The sequence below is a fragment of the Megalops cyprinoides genome, chromosome 14 (genome assembly GCF_013368585.1).
Source record: "Megalops cyprinoides isolate fMegCyp1 chromosome 14, fMegCyp1.pri, whole genome shotgun sequence".
In the NCBI taxonomy this organism is placed as follows: Eukaryota; Metazoa; Chordata; class Actinopteri; order Elopiformes; family Megalopidae; genus Megalops; species Megalops cyprinoides.
This window is the reverse complement of record NC_050596.1, coordinates 34483487-34500986: the sequence shown is the minus strand read 5'-3', so window position 1 is coordinate 34500986 and position 17500 is coordinate 34483487. Positions and strand designations below refer to the sequence as shown.

General features: G+C 51.2%; 1 protein-coding gene across 1 annotated transcript in view; it reads right to left on the bottom strand.

Moving 5' to 3' along the window:
- Nucleotides 1–17500, bottom strand: part of LOC118789077 (vacuolar protein sorting-associated protein 8 homolog) — a 57150-nt gene that overhangs the window by 12136 nt on the left and 27514 nt on the right. Inside the window, 14 exon segments of the mRNA XM_036545382.1 lie at nucleotides 1241–1409; nucleotides 2031–2200; nucleotides 3315–3395; nucleotides 7021–7103; nucleotides 7564–7645; nucleotides 7813–7916; nucleotides 8041–8083; nucleotides 9964–10053; nucleotides 10650–10794; nucleotides 14100–14146; nucleotides 15641–15730; nucleotides 16321–16419; nucleotides 16510–16594; nucleotides 17308–17390. Coding sequence (XP_036401275.1) covers nucleotides 1241–1409; nucleotides 2031–2200; nucleotides 3315–3395; nucleotides 7021–7103; nucleotides 7564–7645; nucleotides 7813–7916; nucleotides 8041–8083; nucleotides 9964–10053; nucleotides 10650–10794; nucleotides 14100–14146; nucleotides 15641–15730; nucleotides 16321–16419; nucleotides 16510–16594; nucleotides 17308–17390 — 1371 coding nt within the window.

Below are 17500 nucleotides of genomic sequence, written 5' to 3'. Positions count from 1 at the left end.
AGCAAGGAAAGCTGCATGCTGGGAAATGTTCGCCAAATGCACAAAAACAAAACCTGCTCAAAAAAAATGGCATTTTCTTCCTCTTTGTTCTTCTGCCTTTATGTGCAGATTGAAAGGAAACTACATGATCAAAAAGAAACTGAGATGAAGACTAATAATGTAAGCTAGGACGCAGCACACTGAGTGAACGCAGACAGAGGTGCTCTCATGCCCATGTGACACATCGTTTTACACACTTAGCAGATTCTCCTGGGCCAGCGCTGAGCTGGAGGCTTATCACGCTTCACATGTTCTCTCTTGAAGTGCTCTGGCAATTAAGAGCAGGGAATGTGCAATTTATTTAGCCCATTACAGAGCTCTTGAGACAGTTAATCTTCTTATGGATTTGAAGAGAATAATGAGGAGCTCTTGAAGGCCAGGCTGAGGGAGGTCGTGCAGCGGTTTCTGCTTCTGCTCCACACTGACAGCAAATGTTCCATATAACGCTACAAACCACACACAACCCAAACAAAAGCAGGCCTTCAGGGTCTATTGCAAAGGAACAAAACCACTCTGATGGCCATCAATGAATTACGATTTAATGGACTGAAAAGAGCCTTGTGAACTATGTAAATCAGGGAATTGGTAGAAATATTTCTTTGACTCCTGTTTCTCAATGAAAGAATATTTGAAAGATTGAAATGCAGTGCATTGGGGAAGAGAAAAGATGCTTTGGAATATATGTGAAGAGCAGACACACAGACAGACAGAAAGATGATTGGTATTATGTGTGAGGCATTGCAGATACTAAATTGCTTTTAGTATCCTCAGGTCTTGCCCACCAAGGTTGTGGAAACGCTCTTGCAGGACTGGATTACTGCTTATGCTTTACCCACACAGAGCAGATTCCCACAGCTCTTCATAGTGTTATGAAAGTAATTTTAAGATGTGTCTCCTCTGAGGCCTGGAGCAATAAGAGCATCCTCCCCCCTGTTCACTCTGCCCACATTACACTTATTTACTGACATTTGTGGATAGAGATACACAGACAGACCAACAGGCAGACAGACAGACAGATAAGCAGGCAGGCAGACAGACAGACAGATAAACAGACAAGCAGGCAGGCAGACAGACAGGCAAGAGGTCTTTAATATAATATGTTTCGGAAGACTGGCAGGTCTCAGCAGGCAAAGAAAACCTTGCTCAGGGCACCTGGTCAGGAGCATGGCCGTGCAGCCCGGGTTCGAGCAGGAACACTGACCTGTGCCAGGGATGTGCTGCGGCCCCGCCCGGTCTCCGTGGCGAGGCGCTCTCCGCTGCGTCCTCCCTGGCTGGAGGTGCACTTGTAGCAGCTCCAGGTCTGTAACCGTTCCCCCACCAAACCGCACTCCTTACTCTGCAAGCACTGGCAGTGGTACAGGTGGCCACAGCTGGAACACAAAGTGCTGAGTCACGCTCTGGGTGAGCACAGCTGGAACAGAAAGTGCTGAGTCACGCTCTGGGTGAGCACAGCTGGAACAGAAAGTGCTGAGTCACGCTCTGGGTGAGCACAGCTGGAACACAGAGTGCTGAGTCACGCTCTGGGTGAGCGCAGCTGGAACAGAAAGTAAACGTGAGTTTGACTTTGAAAGGCAGATCAAAGGCAAACGGGAGAAGGTGCTGCTCCAGACACGAAAACCCGGCCACTGCTTTCATTTGGCAGGACTGGCAGCGTGAGGGAAAACTGCCGGAGCTGCCTGCTGTCGCAGTGCTCTGTGTGCGGGTGACGCAGTGCTCTGTGTGCGGGTGCCGCATGTCTCTGTGTGCGGGTGACGCAGTGCTCTGTGTGCGGGTGACGCAGTGCTCTGTGTGCGGGTGACGCAGTGCTCTGTGTGCGGGTGTCGCATGTCTCTGTGTGCGGGTGACGCAGTGCTCTGTGTGCGGGTGACGCAGTGCTCTGTGTGCGGGTGACGCAGTGCTCTGTGTGCGGGTGACGCAGTGCAGCGCTCTGTGTGCGGGGGACGCAGTGCTCTGTGTGCAGGTGACACAGTGCAGACGCTGTGTTTGGGCACCTGAAGATGATGATCTCGTCCTGGGCCTCGTGCTGCCGCCGGTACTGCTGCAGGCAGATGCTGCAGTGGTCCTGCCGCGGGTGGAGCCCCCTGCTGACCGCAGCCCGCAGGTGCGACAGAGACCAGTGCAGGTCGTGGTTCAGCAGGCTGGTGGTCGTCTCCAGCAGCGTCTGACACAGGAGAGAGGGTTAGAGTTACAGAGCCCTGCCTCACACACTACAGCCCTGCCTCACACACTACAGCCTTGCCTCACACACTACAGCCTCACACACTACAGCCCTGCTCTGCCCGTCCCCCATGACATGCACACCTCCAGTCTGACTCTTCAGATCACACATGGAAAAGTTTGTATGGGTGTGTGTGTGTGTATATGTATATGTATGTATATGTGCGCCATACAACACACACACATGTGCCACAAAAGACAGAAGCAAAGCAAGTACACACAAATGAACACACTGTGCAGAATTATACATTTTCAGAGATTTCATCAACATTTCTTTATAGATCACCAGCTGATACTCACAGCATGGGTAACACACTCTGTGACTACATGCACGGTCCTGCAGACACAGACGGGTGAATGTCCGCATTTCCACCTGGCTGGTGGAGGCCAGCGATAAGCCCACAGCTTCATGTACTACCGTGTTCAATCCCTTTTAATTACATTGAAGTCAGATTAATCCCTTTCAGAGAGGTGGGCGTGAGATTTCATGCCTCTGTTTTAATCAATACCACATCCAATCCATTTCCCCTTTTCTCAAAATCTATTGAAACGACAGCATGGTACTTTAAACCTCCTCCCTGATGGCAGTAGCTGGTACTCAGTGTGTAGCACATGAGATGGGTTGGTTATGATCTTGTTGGCTTGCCTTAACATAGCCAGTTATATACAGTTATGTAAATTATATATATATATATATATATATATTATATATATATATATATATGTGTACACAACATATTAGGGGTTAGGGTTTCGGGGTTAGGCCTTAGGCGTCACAGCGTTATGGGCGGATTCGGCTGGATAGAGGATTCGGCTGGATAGAGGCACGGCCCTCCTGCCCGCTCACCCCTGCCTTATACAACACCAGATCTCATCAATGAGACCACAGCCATGCAGAGCACATTCAACACGCAAGATCCATGAACCCAGCAGGGGCTGATGGGAGAAGTCTCCATAATACCGTAAACTGGTATCTTGGACTAAAGAGCCCACCCCAGAGAGGGAGTGGCTGAGTGAGGAAACACCAATGACAGAGCGGAAGAGCGGGGGGTCTGTACCTGCTCGTAGTTAAAGGTCTCCAGCATACCGAGAATCAGACCCTGGATCTCAGCCAGCTTGCCTTTGCCATACACAGGGTCCTGGAAGAGAAAGAACACACTATTAATGGCATTAGAAGATCCTGGCATCAATAAAAAGATGCTTAAAGATCCTCCAGTAACACCACGAAGTGCATCTTCATAGCAGGCAATTCTACAGCGGCACACAAAGTAGCAACAGGCCTACCATAGTGCAGCTACAGTATAAAGGGAAACAACCGCTAATGACAATCACGCACTGCCGCACACACAGGCGCACACAGCCGCGCACAGCAACGCACAGCCGCGCACAGCCACGCACACAGCCGCGCACACAGGCGCACACAGCCGCGCACAGCAACGCACAGCCGCGCACAGCCACGCACACAGCCGCGCACACAGCCGCACACAGCCGCGCACACAGCCACGCACACAGCCGCGCACACAGCCGCGCACACACAGCCGCGCACACAGGCGCACACACAGGCGCACACAGCCGCGCACACCAGGCTGTACTCAGCTGCGCAGGCAGGCGCAAACTGCAGGCAGACTGTCCTTTTCATACAGAATCATCCTCACACTGTGACCCAAAAGCAGATTCCAGCAGCACAGCTGTCTCCTGCAGAGCTGGAAATGGCATTTTGTTATTCTGTGCCTAACGCTGTGAAGAAGCCCGACACGCAGGAGCTGAGAAATCCAATTACAGGCATTTAAACTGCCGTATGAAGAATACATGAGCCCCACCTGGGAATCCCCTCTCTCAGCACTCACACACACAACCCGGGAAAGGCAGGCGAGCCAGTATCCTTGCCCCAGTTTAACAGCCAAGAAGCTGTACTTCACAATCACAGCCTCAGATTGTGGATAATTGCCTCAGAATGCAGTATTCACACACAAACATCCTATTGTTGCCGCAGTCACTTCTCCTCAGATCTTCTGCGATGAGCAGCGCCTGATGTGACATTAATGAGGATGTTGTTACAGATCTGAATCTCTGAAGCAGCTGAAACGTCCTGAAATCCCGTGTGGGTATATGCAGCACAGAGGAGTCCTCTGGGAAGCAGAGTCCCAATGACACCCAGGGGTCATCCTCTCTGATGCTAAAGAGATGGTGTTCTCTAAAAGTATCCTGTGTAGGCTGCCAGTTTTAGTTAGCAATATTTCACTTACATTTGAACTCATACATGTCAACCTATATGGAATGTCTGTAAATTATACAGATTTTCTGTATAATTGCTTACAGACATACATAAAATCATACGGGTTACAAAAAAACTTGGTTCAAAATTTATTGCATGCTATTCATTTTGAGAACGATAAAATAATGCATAAACACACGAACACACACTGGGGTAAACGAAGAACAACAACCGGATGCTTGTTTCCTGAAGTCTCACACAACAGACCAATACCCTGGCTGGTGGCAGAAAATGGCTTTGGCTCCTGTAGACTTACCTGCAAAATTCACGACTTTCTCAATGTTATTTATATAACTTCACCATGTTTCTATAATGTCAGTATATATTTTTTTTGTATTGTAGCAGTCACATACCACAAAATATATTCCCATCAACATGATCACATGAGTAACTTGACAGCACAACTATTCGCTATTACTATTACTTGGGATCTGCTGATATGTGGCTAAACTGCTAGCTGCTAACGCTAAGTAATGCTTCACAGAGCCTTTTAGTACCGAGCCCCTCTTTTGTGTCTACCCACCGAAGTTTGGGGAGCGGACTCTCTCTCCGCCTTTAAGTCTAGGCTAAAAACGTATCTTTATTTCAAATCCTTTAGTTGAGGGACATGGCACGGTGCTGACATTGATCGTAGAGTCTCTGGTGGACTAAGCAGTCATTGCTGTCACTACATCACGGCTTGGGTACTCTGTGTTCAGCTGATCCGGCTGTGGTCTGGTGTTGACTGCCTTAGGGTCGCCCTCATGATTGTGCTGGCCCCTTGCCTCTCGTCCCCTAGGTATGCTGCCATAGTCCTTATCTGCCGGGACTTTTCCCTATTACGCACATGCATCCCTCTTCCCCCCTCTGTTCCCCCCTTTGCCTTTATGCCTTTATGTTTCCATTCCTGCACTAATCACTGTTTTCTATTTGTTTCCTATCCCTGCTCTGGGCTTCTGCCTGGAGCTGTAGCTCAAGCGTCACATCCTGATTTCCAGCTCTGCTACCTCGCTGCCCTGCCCATCAAGCCAACTGCGTGCCAAGAACCGGACATTCCTGGATAGATTTCATAATAACTCTGTTGTTAATGACTGCTGTCTATCAAACTCAAAGGTCTTAAAGTACATTGTACAACTTTAAGACTCTCTGTAATTCTATCTGCCCAGTGCCGGCCAGAAGCAGATGGGCTCCCCCTCTGAGCTGGGTTCTGCTCAAGGTTTCTTCTGTAAATTAGGGAGTTTTTCCTTGCCACTGTTGCCTTAGGCTTGCTCTCAGGGGTCTCATGCCTGGGAAGAATGTAAAGCTGCTTTGTGACAATTTGTGTTGTAAAAGGCGCTATACAAATAAAATTGAATCGAATTGAATTGAATTGAACATTACTACTGTTTCCCCATAAAATCATATGGTTTTCCCCGAACTGGACATGTTACCTTTACAATTTTTTTAATTGTAGGTGCACAGAATCATTACTGTAGACAGATATTACTTAATATACATCTGATAGATCATGTAAAAATTATAAAATGTAAAATTACATGACGATAACTGTCAAGAATGGTCATTTCTCTGCTGGTACTGGTTGCCACCCTGTGGCTTTCTGCCACCAGCTAGTGCTCACGCGCCGCCTGTTTGTAAACATTTTCACTTGTGGATGGAGAGGGGAAACCCAACAGGGCTGCCCACGCGTGGGCCTCCATCCTGCAGATGAGAAGTCCCATGGGACAGGAGAGATTCCCCAACCTGAGAACAACCATGAAAGCTGTGCTGTCCCTTCCACACAACAATGCTGACTGTGAAAGAGTCTTTTCCCAAGTAAGGAAGATTCACACAAACTGCAGAAAAAAATCTTAACACTGACACTCTAACAGCCCTATTGCAATGCAAGATAAATACAGACACTTGTTGTGTAATTGCACCAACAGACAGGCAGCTCCAGATGGCAAAAGGGGCTGCCTATGAGTACAGTCAGGACCCATGATCAATCCTGACAAATCAAGGACATTCAGCTACTGTTGCAGTGACTGCAGACTAGAGACTGCAGAGACGACCCATGGTGTGACATGATCCTAGTGTAGCAGACAACTTCGCACAATAGCTGAGTGAAGTCAGTTATTTAGTGTTGTAGTGCTACTTATAAGGTCACACAGAAACTCTGTTGATTTGTTAATAAAGTGTTACTATCCAATCTATTTTGTTGTGATTTATGTGTGAGGGAGAGCTGAGAGGTGTGTGAGGGAGAGCTGAGAGGAGAGCTGAGAGGTGTGTGAGGGAGGGCTGAGAGGTGTGTGAGGGGGATCTGAGAGGTGTGTGAGGGGGATCTGAGAGGTGTGTGAGGGAGAGCTGAGAGGTGTGAGGAAGAGCTGAGAGGTGTGTGAGGGGGATCTGAGAGGTGTGTGAGGGAGAGCTGAGAGGTGTGTGAGGGAGAGCTGAGAGGTGTGTGAGGTAGAGCTGAGAGGTGTGTGAGGGGGATCTGAGAGGCATGTGACACACCCTCACACCCTCACACCCACCTGCAGGATTCTCTGAATGACGGCAGGCAGCGCGATGAAGCTCGTCATGCTGTTGAGGACCTGCATGGTTAACTCCTTCAGCGCTGGGGGAGTGGGAGAGAGAGAGAGCACCACCATTACACTCATCCAGGTCAGAACTCCCCGCACACAGCACAGCACAGCACAGCACAGCACAGCACAGCACAGCACAGCACAGCACAGCACAGGTATGGCACAGACATCTTCACTCACACAGGTACAGCACAGACATCTGCACTCACACAGGTACGGCACAGGCTTACAGAGAGGCAAACCCTGCTGTGAGCACAGCTCTGAACGCAAACACAGGATGAAGCCCCCCTGTTGTATCACTATGGGCTGCAAATGAGAGAAATCTGTTTCTGACTTCAGCACTGTTGGATCAGGGGGGTGGGGGTTCGGATGGAGGGGGTTTAGATGGGGGGGGGGTTGGATCGGGGGGCTGAGGGTTTGGATCGGTGTGGGGGGGCAGGGTGGCAGGGGCTGTGGGTTTTGGGGGGCCCGGTGGCACGAGGGGTTTCTTACCCTCTGAGGTGGAGCGCCAGTTTGGACCCTTCAGAATCTTCTGTGGCGACATCATGGCCTCCAGCAGCGGGAACCACAGAGCCTGTGAAGGAGGAAGGAGCTTACACCCAAAAACCACACCAACCACACACACACACACACACACACACACACACACACACGGCTTCATAGCAGGACACTCCTGCTGCCCGTGACACTCACACACAGGTGCACAGGTAAGCGCACAGGTGAGTGTACAGGTGAGTGTACCTCTCTCTGCTGCTGGTTGAGGCTGTGTGAGCTCCTGTGACACAGAGCGATGATGTCACCCAATGCTGACTCCACCCCCTGCAGCCGAAGCTCCTCCCCTTCCTCTTCTGAGTGGAAAGTGACACACACACACACACACACACACACACAGCCTGAGTATGACTGCCACATTACCAAAGGGTTAAAACGCACAGAATAAACACACACACCCACGTTGTGTTTCTGTACCTTGGCTCTGCTGGGTGAGGGAGGTGAGTTTATCCTTCAGTGTCTGAGGCAGTGGAGAGAATCCAGGTTAATTCAACAGCTGCTCACCTTACTGTACATACTGCGCTCACAGTGGAGTCTGACACTACACCCTGCACACACCGCACACACCCTGCACACACCCTGCACACACCGCACACACCCTGCACACACCCTGCACACACCCTGCACACACCCTGCACACACCCTGCACACACCCTGCACACCCTGCACACACCCTGCACACACCCTGCACACCCTGCACACACCCTGCACACCCTGCACACACCCTGCACACACCCTGCACACACCCTGCACACACCCTGCACGCACCGCACACACACCGCACACACCCTGCACACACCCTGCACACACCCTGCACACACCCTGCACACACCCTGCACACCCTGCACACACCCTGCACACACCCTGCACACACACTGCACACCCTGCACACACCGCACACACACTGCACACACCGCACACACCCTGCACACACCGCACACACCCTGCACACACACCGCACACCCTGCACACCCTGCACACCCTGCACGCCGTGCACACCCTGCACACCCTGCACACACCCTGCACACACCCTGCACACACCCTGCACACACCGCACACACACTGCACACACCCTGCACACCCTGCACACACCCTGCACACCCTGCACACACCCTGCACACACCGCACACACCGCACACACCCTGCACACACCGCACACACCCTGCACACACACCGCACACCCTGCACACCCTGCACACCCTGCACACCCTGCACACACCCTGCACACCCTGCACACACACTGCACACACCGCACACACCCTGCACACACACCGCACACCCTGCACACCCTGCGCACACCCTGCACACCCTGCACACCCTGCACACCCTGCACACCCTGCACACACCCTGCACACCCTGCACACACCCTGCACACCCTGCACACACCCTGCACACCCTGCACACACCCTGCACACACCCTGCACACACCCTGCACACACCCTGCACACCCTGCACACACCCTGCACACACCCTGCACACACCCTGCACACCCTGCACACCCTGCACACACACTGCACACACCCTGCACACACCCTGCACACACCGCACACACCCTGCACACACCCTGCACACACCCTGCACACACCGCACACACCCTGCACACACACCGCACACACCCTGCACACACACCGCACACCCTGCACACCCTGCACACCCTGCACACACCCTGCACACCCTGCACACCCTGCACACACCCTGCACACCCTGCACACCCTGCACACACCCTGCACACCCTGCACACCCTGCACACCCTGCACACCCTGCACACACCGCACACACACCCTGCACACACCCTGCACACACCCTGCACACCCTGCACACCCTGCACACCCTGCACACACCGCACACACACCCTGCACACACCCTGCACACCCTGCACACACTGCACACACCCTGCACACACCCTGCACACACCCTGCACACACCCTGCACACCCTGCACACCCTGCACACCCTGCACACACCCTGCACACACCCTGCACACCCTGCACACCCTGCACACCCTGCACACCCTGCACACACCCTGCACACACCCTGCACACACCCTGCACACCCTGCACACACCCTGCACACACCCTGCACACCCTGCACACCCTGCACACACCCTGCACACCCTGCACACCCTGCACACCCTGCACACACCCTGCACACCCTGCACACACCCTGCACACCCTGCACACCCTGCACACCCTGCACACCCTGCACACCCTGCACACCCTGCACACACCCTGCACACACCCTGCACACACCCTGCACACACCCTGCACACACCCTGCACACACACCGCACACCCTGCACACCCTGCACACCCTGCACGCCGTGCGGCAGGCAGCTCCCTCACCTGCAGCAGCACCTGGAAGGCCCCCTGCACGTCCCCCTTCCTCTCCAGCAGGTACGCCGTGGCCTCCTGCAGCCCCTGCTGCTCCGTGATCTCAGAGACACAGAGCAAACCCACACGTATTTATTCATCATAATAATTCATAATTCAATTATTTATAGTTTGGTTGTACCCTGCATGGTTGATTATTGTTTATTATTTATCAATTTAACTTGACTATTCATATTCAATTTCATATCCAATTTAAGTTCTCTTTTAATTTGTATGGTTAAATTTGATTAATTGATGTAGTCTTTGTCTTGTTGCTTTGGCAACACAGCAATTGTCTGTCTTGCCAATAAACTGTTGAACTGCACTGAAATGAGAGAGAGAGAGAGAGAGAGAGAGAGAGAGAGAGAGGGAAGGAGGGAAGGAGGGAGAGGGAAAGACAGAGAGAGAGAGAGAGTGAAGCAGACAGAGAAAGAGGGAGTGATACAGAGAGAGAGAAAGGGAGTGAGGCAGAGAGAGGGGTATGAGGAGCGTGTGGTGCTGATGCTAACATTAACTGATTCCTCCAACAGGCTGCAGAAATGAGCTCCACACTCCTGAAGTCGTGTGTGTGTGTGTGTGTGTGTGTGTGTGTGTGTGTGTGTGTGTGTGTGTGTGTGTGTGTGTGCTGGTGGTGAGTGTGTGCGTTTTTCCACACACACCTGGATGGCCTCCTCCAGCCTGTAGTCCTGCGAGGCCTTCAGGAAAGCAGTGACCTGTAGGGGGCTAAAGCGACACAGCAGCCCCAGGTGGAGCTCATGCAGCTCAGGGCTGAGTCTCAGGACAGCCTGGGGATTCGGGCCTTCCCTGGGGAAGAGAGCGGAGTTACACACTACTGGAAATATACACCACCAGCACACACACACACACACACACACACACACACACCATCACCACACACAGACACACACACACACACCACCAGCACACACACACACACACACACCATCACCACACACAGACACACACACACACACCACCAGCACACACACACACACACACACACACACACACACACACACACACACACACACACACCATCACCACACACAGACACGCACACACACACACACACACACTGTACTGATGTATACATACAGTATACGCTCATAAATATAAAGCTGGACTGTGACACTGCAAGGCCGACGCCGTAAGAGCAGGGGCTGATGGGAGCAGAATATTAAAAATGCTCTTCCACTCCCACAGGTGTCTGACCCTACCCCCGCAACACAGAGCCCAAACCAGCAGCACAGGCTAACTCTCCAGCACAGAGCCCAAACCCACAGCACAGGCTAACTCTCCAACACAGAGCCCAAACCCGCAACACAGCCTCACTCTCCAACACAGAGCCCAAACCCACAGCACAGCCTCACTCTCCAACACAGAGCCCAAACCCGCAGCAGGAACTGGGAGAGGAGCCAGCTTTATCCCAGCTGAGATAAGGCATCCCCTCCCTCAGCAGCATTAGCTGTGAGGGTGACAGGGGTATAACCCTAAAACGCTGTGTCCCCAGCGGCCAGGGGCAGGTGCCGGCAAGGCTGACAGCACAGCGGAGGCACAGATACATCACCTCACCTGCACAGGTGTTTCAGTGTCACAGAGCCATGCCATCCTGACATGGCACATGGCACATCACTCTAACCTGACACAAATTCAGACCTGCTTGTATACTATCTACATCAACTTACATGTGTCAAATTGTGTATTTATGAACATAAAAATATACCAGTATTAAATATTTTACAACCAACCAAATGCAACAATGTAAATATAAAATTCACAATCAGAGCTCAAGACATCGATGATGCAGGTCAGCATAATGGCCTTTTATAGGTGCTCTTACATATGACGCTTGTTGGCCGGGGAGAGCAGCATCTGAGCCTGTGAAACAGACTGTAAGCTCACGCAGCGGGACTTTCCCTGATTCCGTTTCTGGTCCGCACCCATGTCCCACACGGCACCGCCCCTCAGACTCATGGGTACAGAGCTGATAAATGCTTTTTATTATGCAAGCACATGTTCCATGCTGCTTTTGGCATGATGTCTCCGCTACATTAACACATTCCACTGCCAACTAGAAATGTGAGAATGAAGTCATGAAGGTTCAGAGCTTTGTTCAAAATCCTTATGGAATCAGCAAACGGGAGAATCTGATCTGCATTATAGCACCAACAGACAGCTCAGGCAAATCACACGCAACACGCAGACAGCACACGCAAATCACACGCAACACACAGACAGCACACGCAAATCACACGCAACACGCAGACAGCACACACAAATCACACGCAACACACAGACAGCACACGCAAATCACACGCAACACGCAGACAGCACACGCAAATCACACGCAACACACAGACAGCACACGCAAATCACACACAACACGCAGACAGCACACGCAAATCACACGCAACACACAGACAGCTCAGGCAAATCACACGCAACACGCAGACAGCACACACAAATCACACGCAACACACAGACAGCTCAGGCAAATCACACGCAACACGCAGACAGCACACGCAAGCATATATGTATACATGAGTACTGTGTATGTGTGTGTGAGCATGTATGTGTGTGTGAGTCTATATGTATGTGTGTGTGTGAGTGTGTATATATACGTGTGTGTGTGAGTGTATATGCGTGTGTGTGTCTGTGTGTGTGTGAATGTGTATATGCGTGTGTGTGTGTGTGTGTGTGAGAGTGTGAGTGTGTGTGTGAGTGTGTGTGTGTGTATGCGTGTGTGTGTGTGTGTGAGTGTATGTACAGTGGCAGTAGTAACTGCAGATTTCTCTGCATTGGCTCTGGCAGTGAGAGATCATTGGGGGCTCGGGGGAGCTGCTCGTGTGTCGCGGGAGCTAACATTGTGTGTCGCGGGAGCTAACATCGCGTGTCGCGGGAGCTAACATTGTGTGTCGCGGGAGCTAACATCGCGTGTCGCGGGAGCTAACATTGTGTGTCGCGGGGCTAACATTGTGTGTCGCGGGGCTAACATCGCGTGTCGCGGGAGCTAACATTGTGTGTCGCGGGAGCTAACATTGTGTGTCGCGGGGCTAACATCGCGTGTCGCGGGGCTAACATCGCGTGTCGCGAGGCTAACATCACGTAAGAGGAAAGAAAGGAAGGAAAGAGCACAGCGCGGAGCGGCCATCAGACGCGCGCACGCCGTGTGAAGACCAGCTCTCTCCCTGCACCACGGCTCCTCATACAGACACTCTGCTGCCCCTGGTGCAGAGACACCAGCAAGGCTGCAGCACGAACTGACACTGAGAATACCGCACCTCCATCCCACCGCTCACTGCCAGAATAAGTGTGTGTGTGAGGGAGTGAGTGAGTGAGAGAGGGAGGGAATGAGAGAGGGAGTGAGTGAGTGAGGGAGAGAGGGAGAGAGTGAGTGAGGGAGAGAGGGAGAGAGTGAGTGAGGGAGAGAGGGAGAGAGTGAGTGAGAGAGGGAGGGAATGAGAGAGGGAGTGAGTGAGTGAGAGAGGGAGTGAGGGAGTGAGAGAGGGAGTGAGGGAGTGAGGGAGAGGGAGAGAGTGAGTGAGGGAGAGAGGGAGTGAGAGAGGAAGTGAGAGGGAGTGAGTGAGAGAGGGAGTGAGTGAGTGAGAGAGGGAATGAGAGAGGGAGTGAGTGAGAGAGGGAGTGAGTGAGTGAGAGAGGGAATGAGAGAGGGAGTGAGTGAGTGAGTGAGTGAGGGGGGGAGTGAATGAGGGAGAGAGTGAGTGAGAGGAAGTGAGGGAGTGAGGGAGAGGGAGAGAGGGAGGGAGTGAGGGAGTGAGAGAGGGAGTGAGGGAGTGAGGGAGAGGGAGAGAGTGAGTGAGGGAGTGAGGGAGGGAGGGAATGAGAGAGGGAGTGAGGGAGTGAGAGAGGGAGTGAGGGAGTGAGGGAGAGGGAGAGAGTGAGTGAGGGAGAGAGTGAGTGAGAGAGGAAGTGAGTGAGTGAGGGAGAGAGGGAGAGAGGGAGTGAGTGAGGGAGTGAGAGAGGGGGGGAGTGAGGACAGTGTACTGATACAGTAAGTTTTCACTCAACACTAGTTCAACATTACAGAATCCACACAATCAATACATTTATTCATTTAGTGGCAGAGGTTTCTGGGGCAGTATTCCTACCTAGGGTCCAGAAGACATTTCAGAAACTGGAACACCATATAGTCATCCTAGAGAGACAAGAACCAGAGAAATATTACCCTCTGCTCTCATTACCATGACTCCTCACCTTTAAATAAGCCGTCAGCTGTCAGCTGTCCTTCAGTGAGTGAAATCATTGATTAAACATGAGTGAAATACAACAGGTCCTGTTATTGGTGCACACAGTCACATTTAATGAGAACATCCATACCCCCCCCCCTTTGAAAACACTGTCAGTCTGCACTGATAGTCACAGTGACCCCCCTCACCCCCTTTAAAAACACTGTCAGTCTGCACTGATACAGTCACAGTGACCCCCCCAACCCCCTTTAAAAACACTGTCAGTCTGCACTGATACAGTCACAGTGAACCCAGCGACCTTTAAAAGGCAGAAATTGCACAAAACAATGAATAAAAATTAAGCTACAAACTCATCTTTTATCTTTTCATGGGTGACCTAGAAGCAGACCTTTAAAACCACAATCCCACAATTCCCTGCTGACCGTCTGAGGACTAACTGGGCTTTTCAATTAGTGCCTATCTGACAATGTAATAACAATAACACAAAACCAATCACACACTGGCCTGTAGATAACTGCTAATCCTTTTAAAGATACCGCTTCTTTTAGCCTTTTTCAGGCTTTTCCCAGACAGCTATCAACCGAGCCCTTTGCTAAGGTACCATGCAGTTAATTAATGACAGATGTGGAGGTGGCTTCACTGACTGGACAGTTAACCTCATCCAGTGTCTGCATTCTTAGCATTAGTTTTAAAGTATTTCAAATTAAATATTTCCTATGAAATGTATTATAAACCCAGCTATTGTTTTAGCATTTATGGTTTCTGACAGAATACATTAGAACCCCAATCTCAACAACACAGTGCTTCTTACACAACCCAGTGACTGAATGTATGACAGACCTGCCTAAAAATTAAGCAAAAAAAGCATTTTCATAAAATACTTAACTAAGTGTTGCAACTTCTAATGTCTGACTCAATTAACTATTCTTAAAACACTTCATTAAATGAATAAATCAGTAGCCTTAAGGATAAGGGTGAAGAGGTTTGAGTGGAGCCCTGTTTCAGGGTCACGGGACATGGATGCAGAGATGTCGTGCTCCACATTTTCAAATGCAAAACCTCACTAAGAAAGTGGTGCAAATTTCACCTCCGATAAAACAGGTCTTCAAAAGGCAGACAAGCTCTTGTAGGATGTGTCTCTCACAGGGAGCGCTGGGATAGGACAGTGAGGGGCACGGAGCGCTGGGATTGGACAGTGAGGGGCACGGAGCGCTGGGATTGGACAGTGAGGGGCACGGAGCGCTGGGATTGGACAGTGAGGGGCACGGAGTGCTGGGATTGGACAGTGAGGGGCACGGAGCGCTGGGATTGGACAGTGAGGGGCACGGAGCGCTGGGATAGGACAGTGAGGGGCACGGAGCGCTGGGATTGGACGGAGGGTGTTGAGAGGGTGTTGATTTGGCCTTCTGCGTGCAGGTCAGAGGGCGAGGGGGCCAGCTTACCTCCAGCCTGTCGATGATGGACCGCACCTCCTCTGAAAAGTGCAGGGACACCAGGTCGGCCGCTTTGGAGGGACTGATGGCCACCAGCTCCTGTGACAGAACCAACAGATGCCCTGCTGTCAAATTTACAGCGGAGTGTTTCAGCTGCCTCCTTTTAAACCGCCCCCATCCCAAAAATACAGCGTTCCTCCATTCTTCTCCAGCTGGCCACCAAACCCCCGCACTTCTGATGTTCACTCTCAGTTCGGGTTGTTTAAATCGTGCTGCACTGCATGGCTGTACAGGCAGGCCTACCCACTGCTCTCTGTCAGATGGGGTAACAGACTTCAGTAACACTGACTGTTACAGCCAGACTGCCACAGCAGTAAACTGCTGCTGCTGTTGCTATAGGCAACAGCTTGACTGACACTGCACTTTGTATAGATCCTTTCTAATGCTGGTGTTACACAGTACAGTAGACAACAGAAAATCATTTACTACAAGGTTAGATCTATTACTTTCACTTCTTATATACTAATGTACCTATACAGTATCCAGCAAAGAGAGGAATATTATGACCTTCAAACACCCCCAAAAGCACTGAGTTGAACTCTACAGCACCCCCACCTCGGCCACCCCCCCCTCACATATGACAGCCCCTGTTATCAGTACACTCATCCAGGCCACAAACGCTGCGTCACCGTCATGTGCTGCAGTGCCCGGTCCCACACAGACTGCTTCTCTTCATGGCTGTATCCCGGGATGGACAGGATGTTGTGCACGTAATTAAATATCTCCTCCTAGTTGACCAGACAGACAAGAGACACACCATTCATTCAATGCAGACACAGATTGCAGCCACAGTCTGCATGGTTATGTTCTCAGCTCACCTTTCTGAGAGGGTCCTTCAGGTAGCAGTATATGATTTTGTCATACAGGTGCTTCTTCTCGTACATGAACTCACAGATCTGGTAACTGACACAGAGATGAGATTAAATACTATCTATGAAATAAAACAAACATGCAAAAATGAGCACTGTTGCTTCACATATAATTTATAAAATTCAGAAACGGTGTGCGGTGGTTCCGCCGAGCTTCAGAAAACACTGCTCCTGCTTGTTAATGAGCTGTGTGTGCAGCAGGGCGGTGAGGGGATACAGAGACAGAGATGTGATCAGATATGAGTCAGAAATGAGGAAGACAGACGCAGGCAGGGCTGCAGTGAGCGTCACCTTTATTAAGGCTTCATTCTCAATATTAACTTCAACTCAAAGCCAGCGTTTCCAGGCCTGCCCCCCATCAGGCCACTGAATGAATAAATTGCACCAAAACTGCAGCTTGTATGTGTAATCGGCCACTTAGACTGGAAGAGCAGACTGCCGCTCCACTCTCCTTAAAGACGAAGACTTCAGAGGTACAGCATTTTTAAACTTCTCTGCTGTGGCCCTGAGGAGACGGATGCATTCCGACCACACACACGACTCAGGGTGACTGGTGATGATAAATATTTTCACAGGAGTATGAGAAAGAACACGTGTACTGGCTGACGGACGCATGGGAATGTGCCCTACCCTGAGCAGAGTGTGTGGGAGAGCTTGCTGGGGGACTCGTGCGGCTTACTTCAGAGACAGCAGGAGTATATACAACAGCAACGTCAGGAATGATTAAGCATCAGTGTAAGTACTCACAACTCGGCCTTCTCAGCGAGATACAGGAGGCGGCTCTCATCGAACTGCACCACCCCCCCCACCTGCAGCAGCTCCAGCAGCACCTGCGAGCCACAGAGAGGTCGAACGCATGTGACATCACGCCATCACCACATGATCTGGTGTTATCAATCAGAGGCTCCTGCTTGCTTTAAGCAAACTGTTCAATGATGTG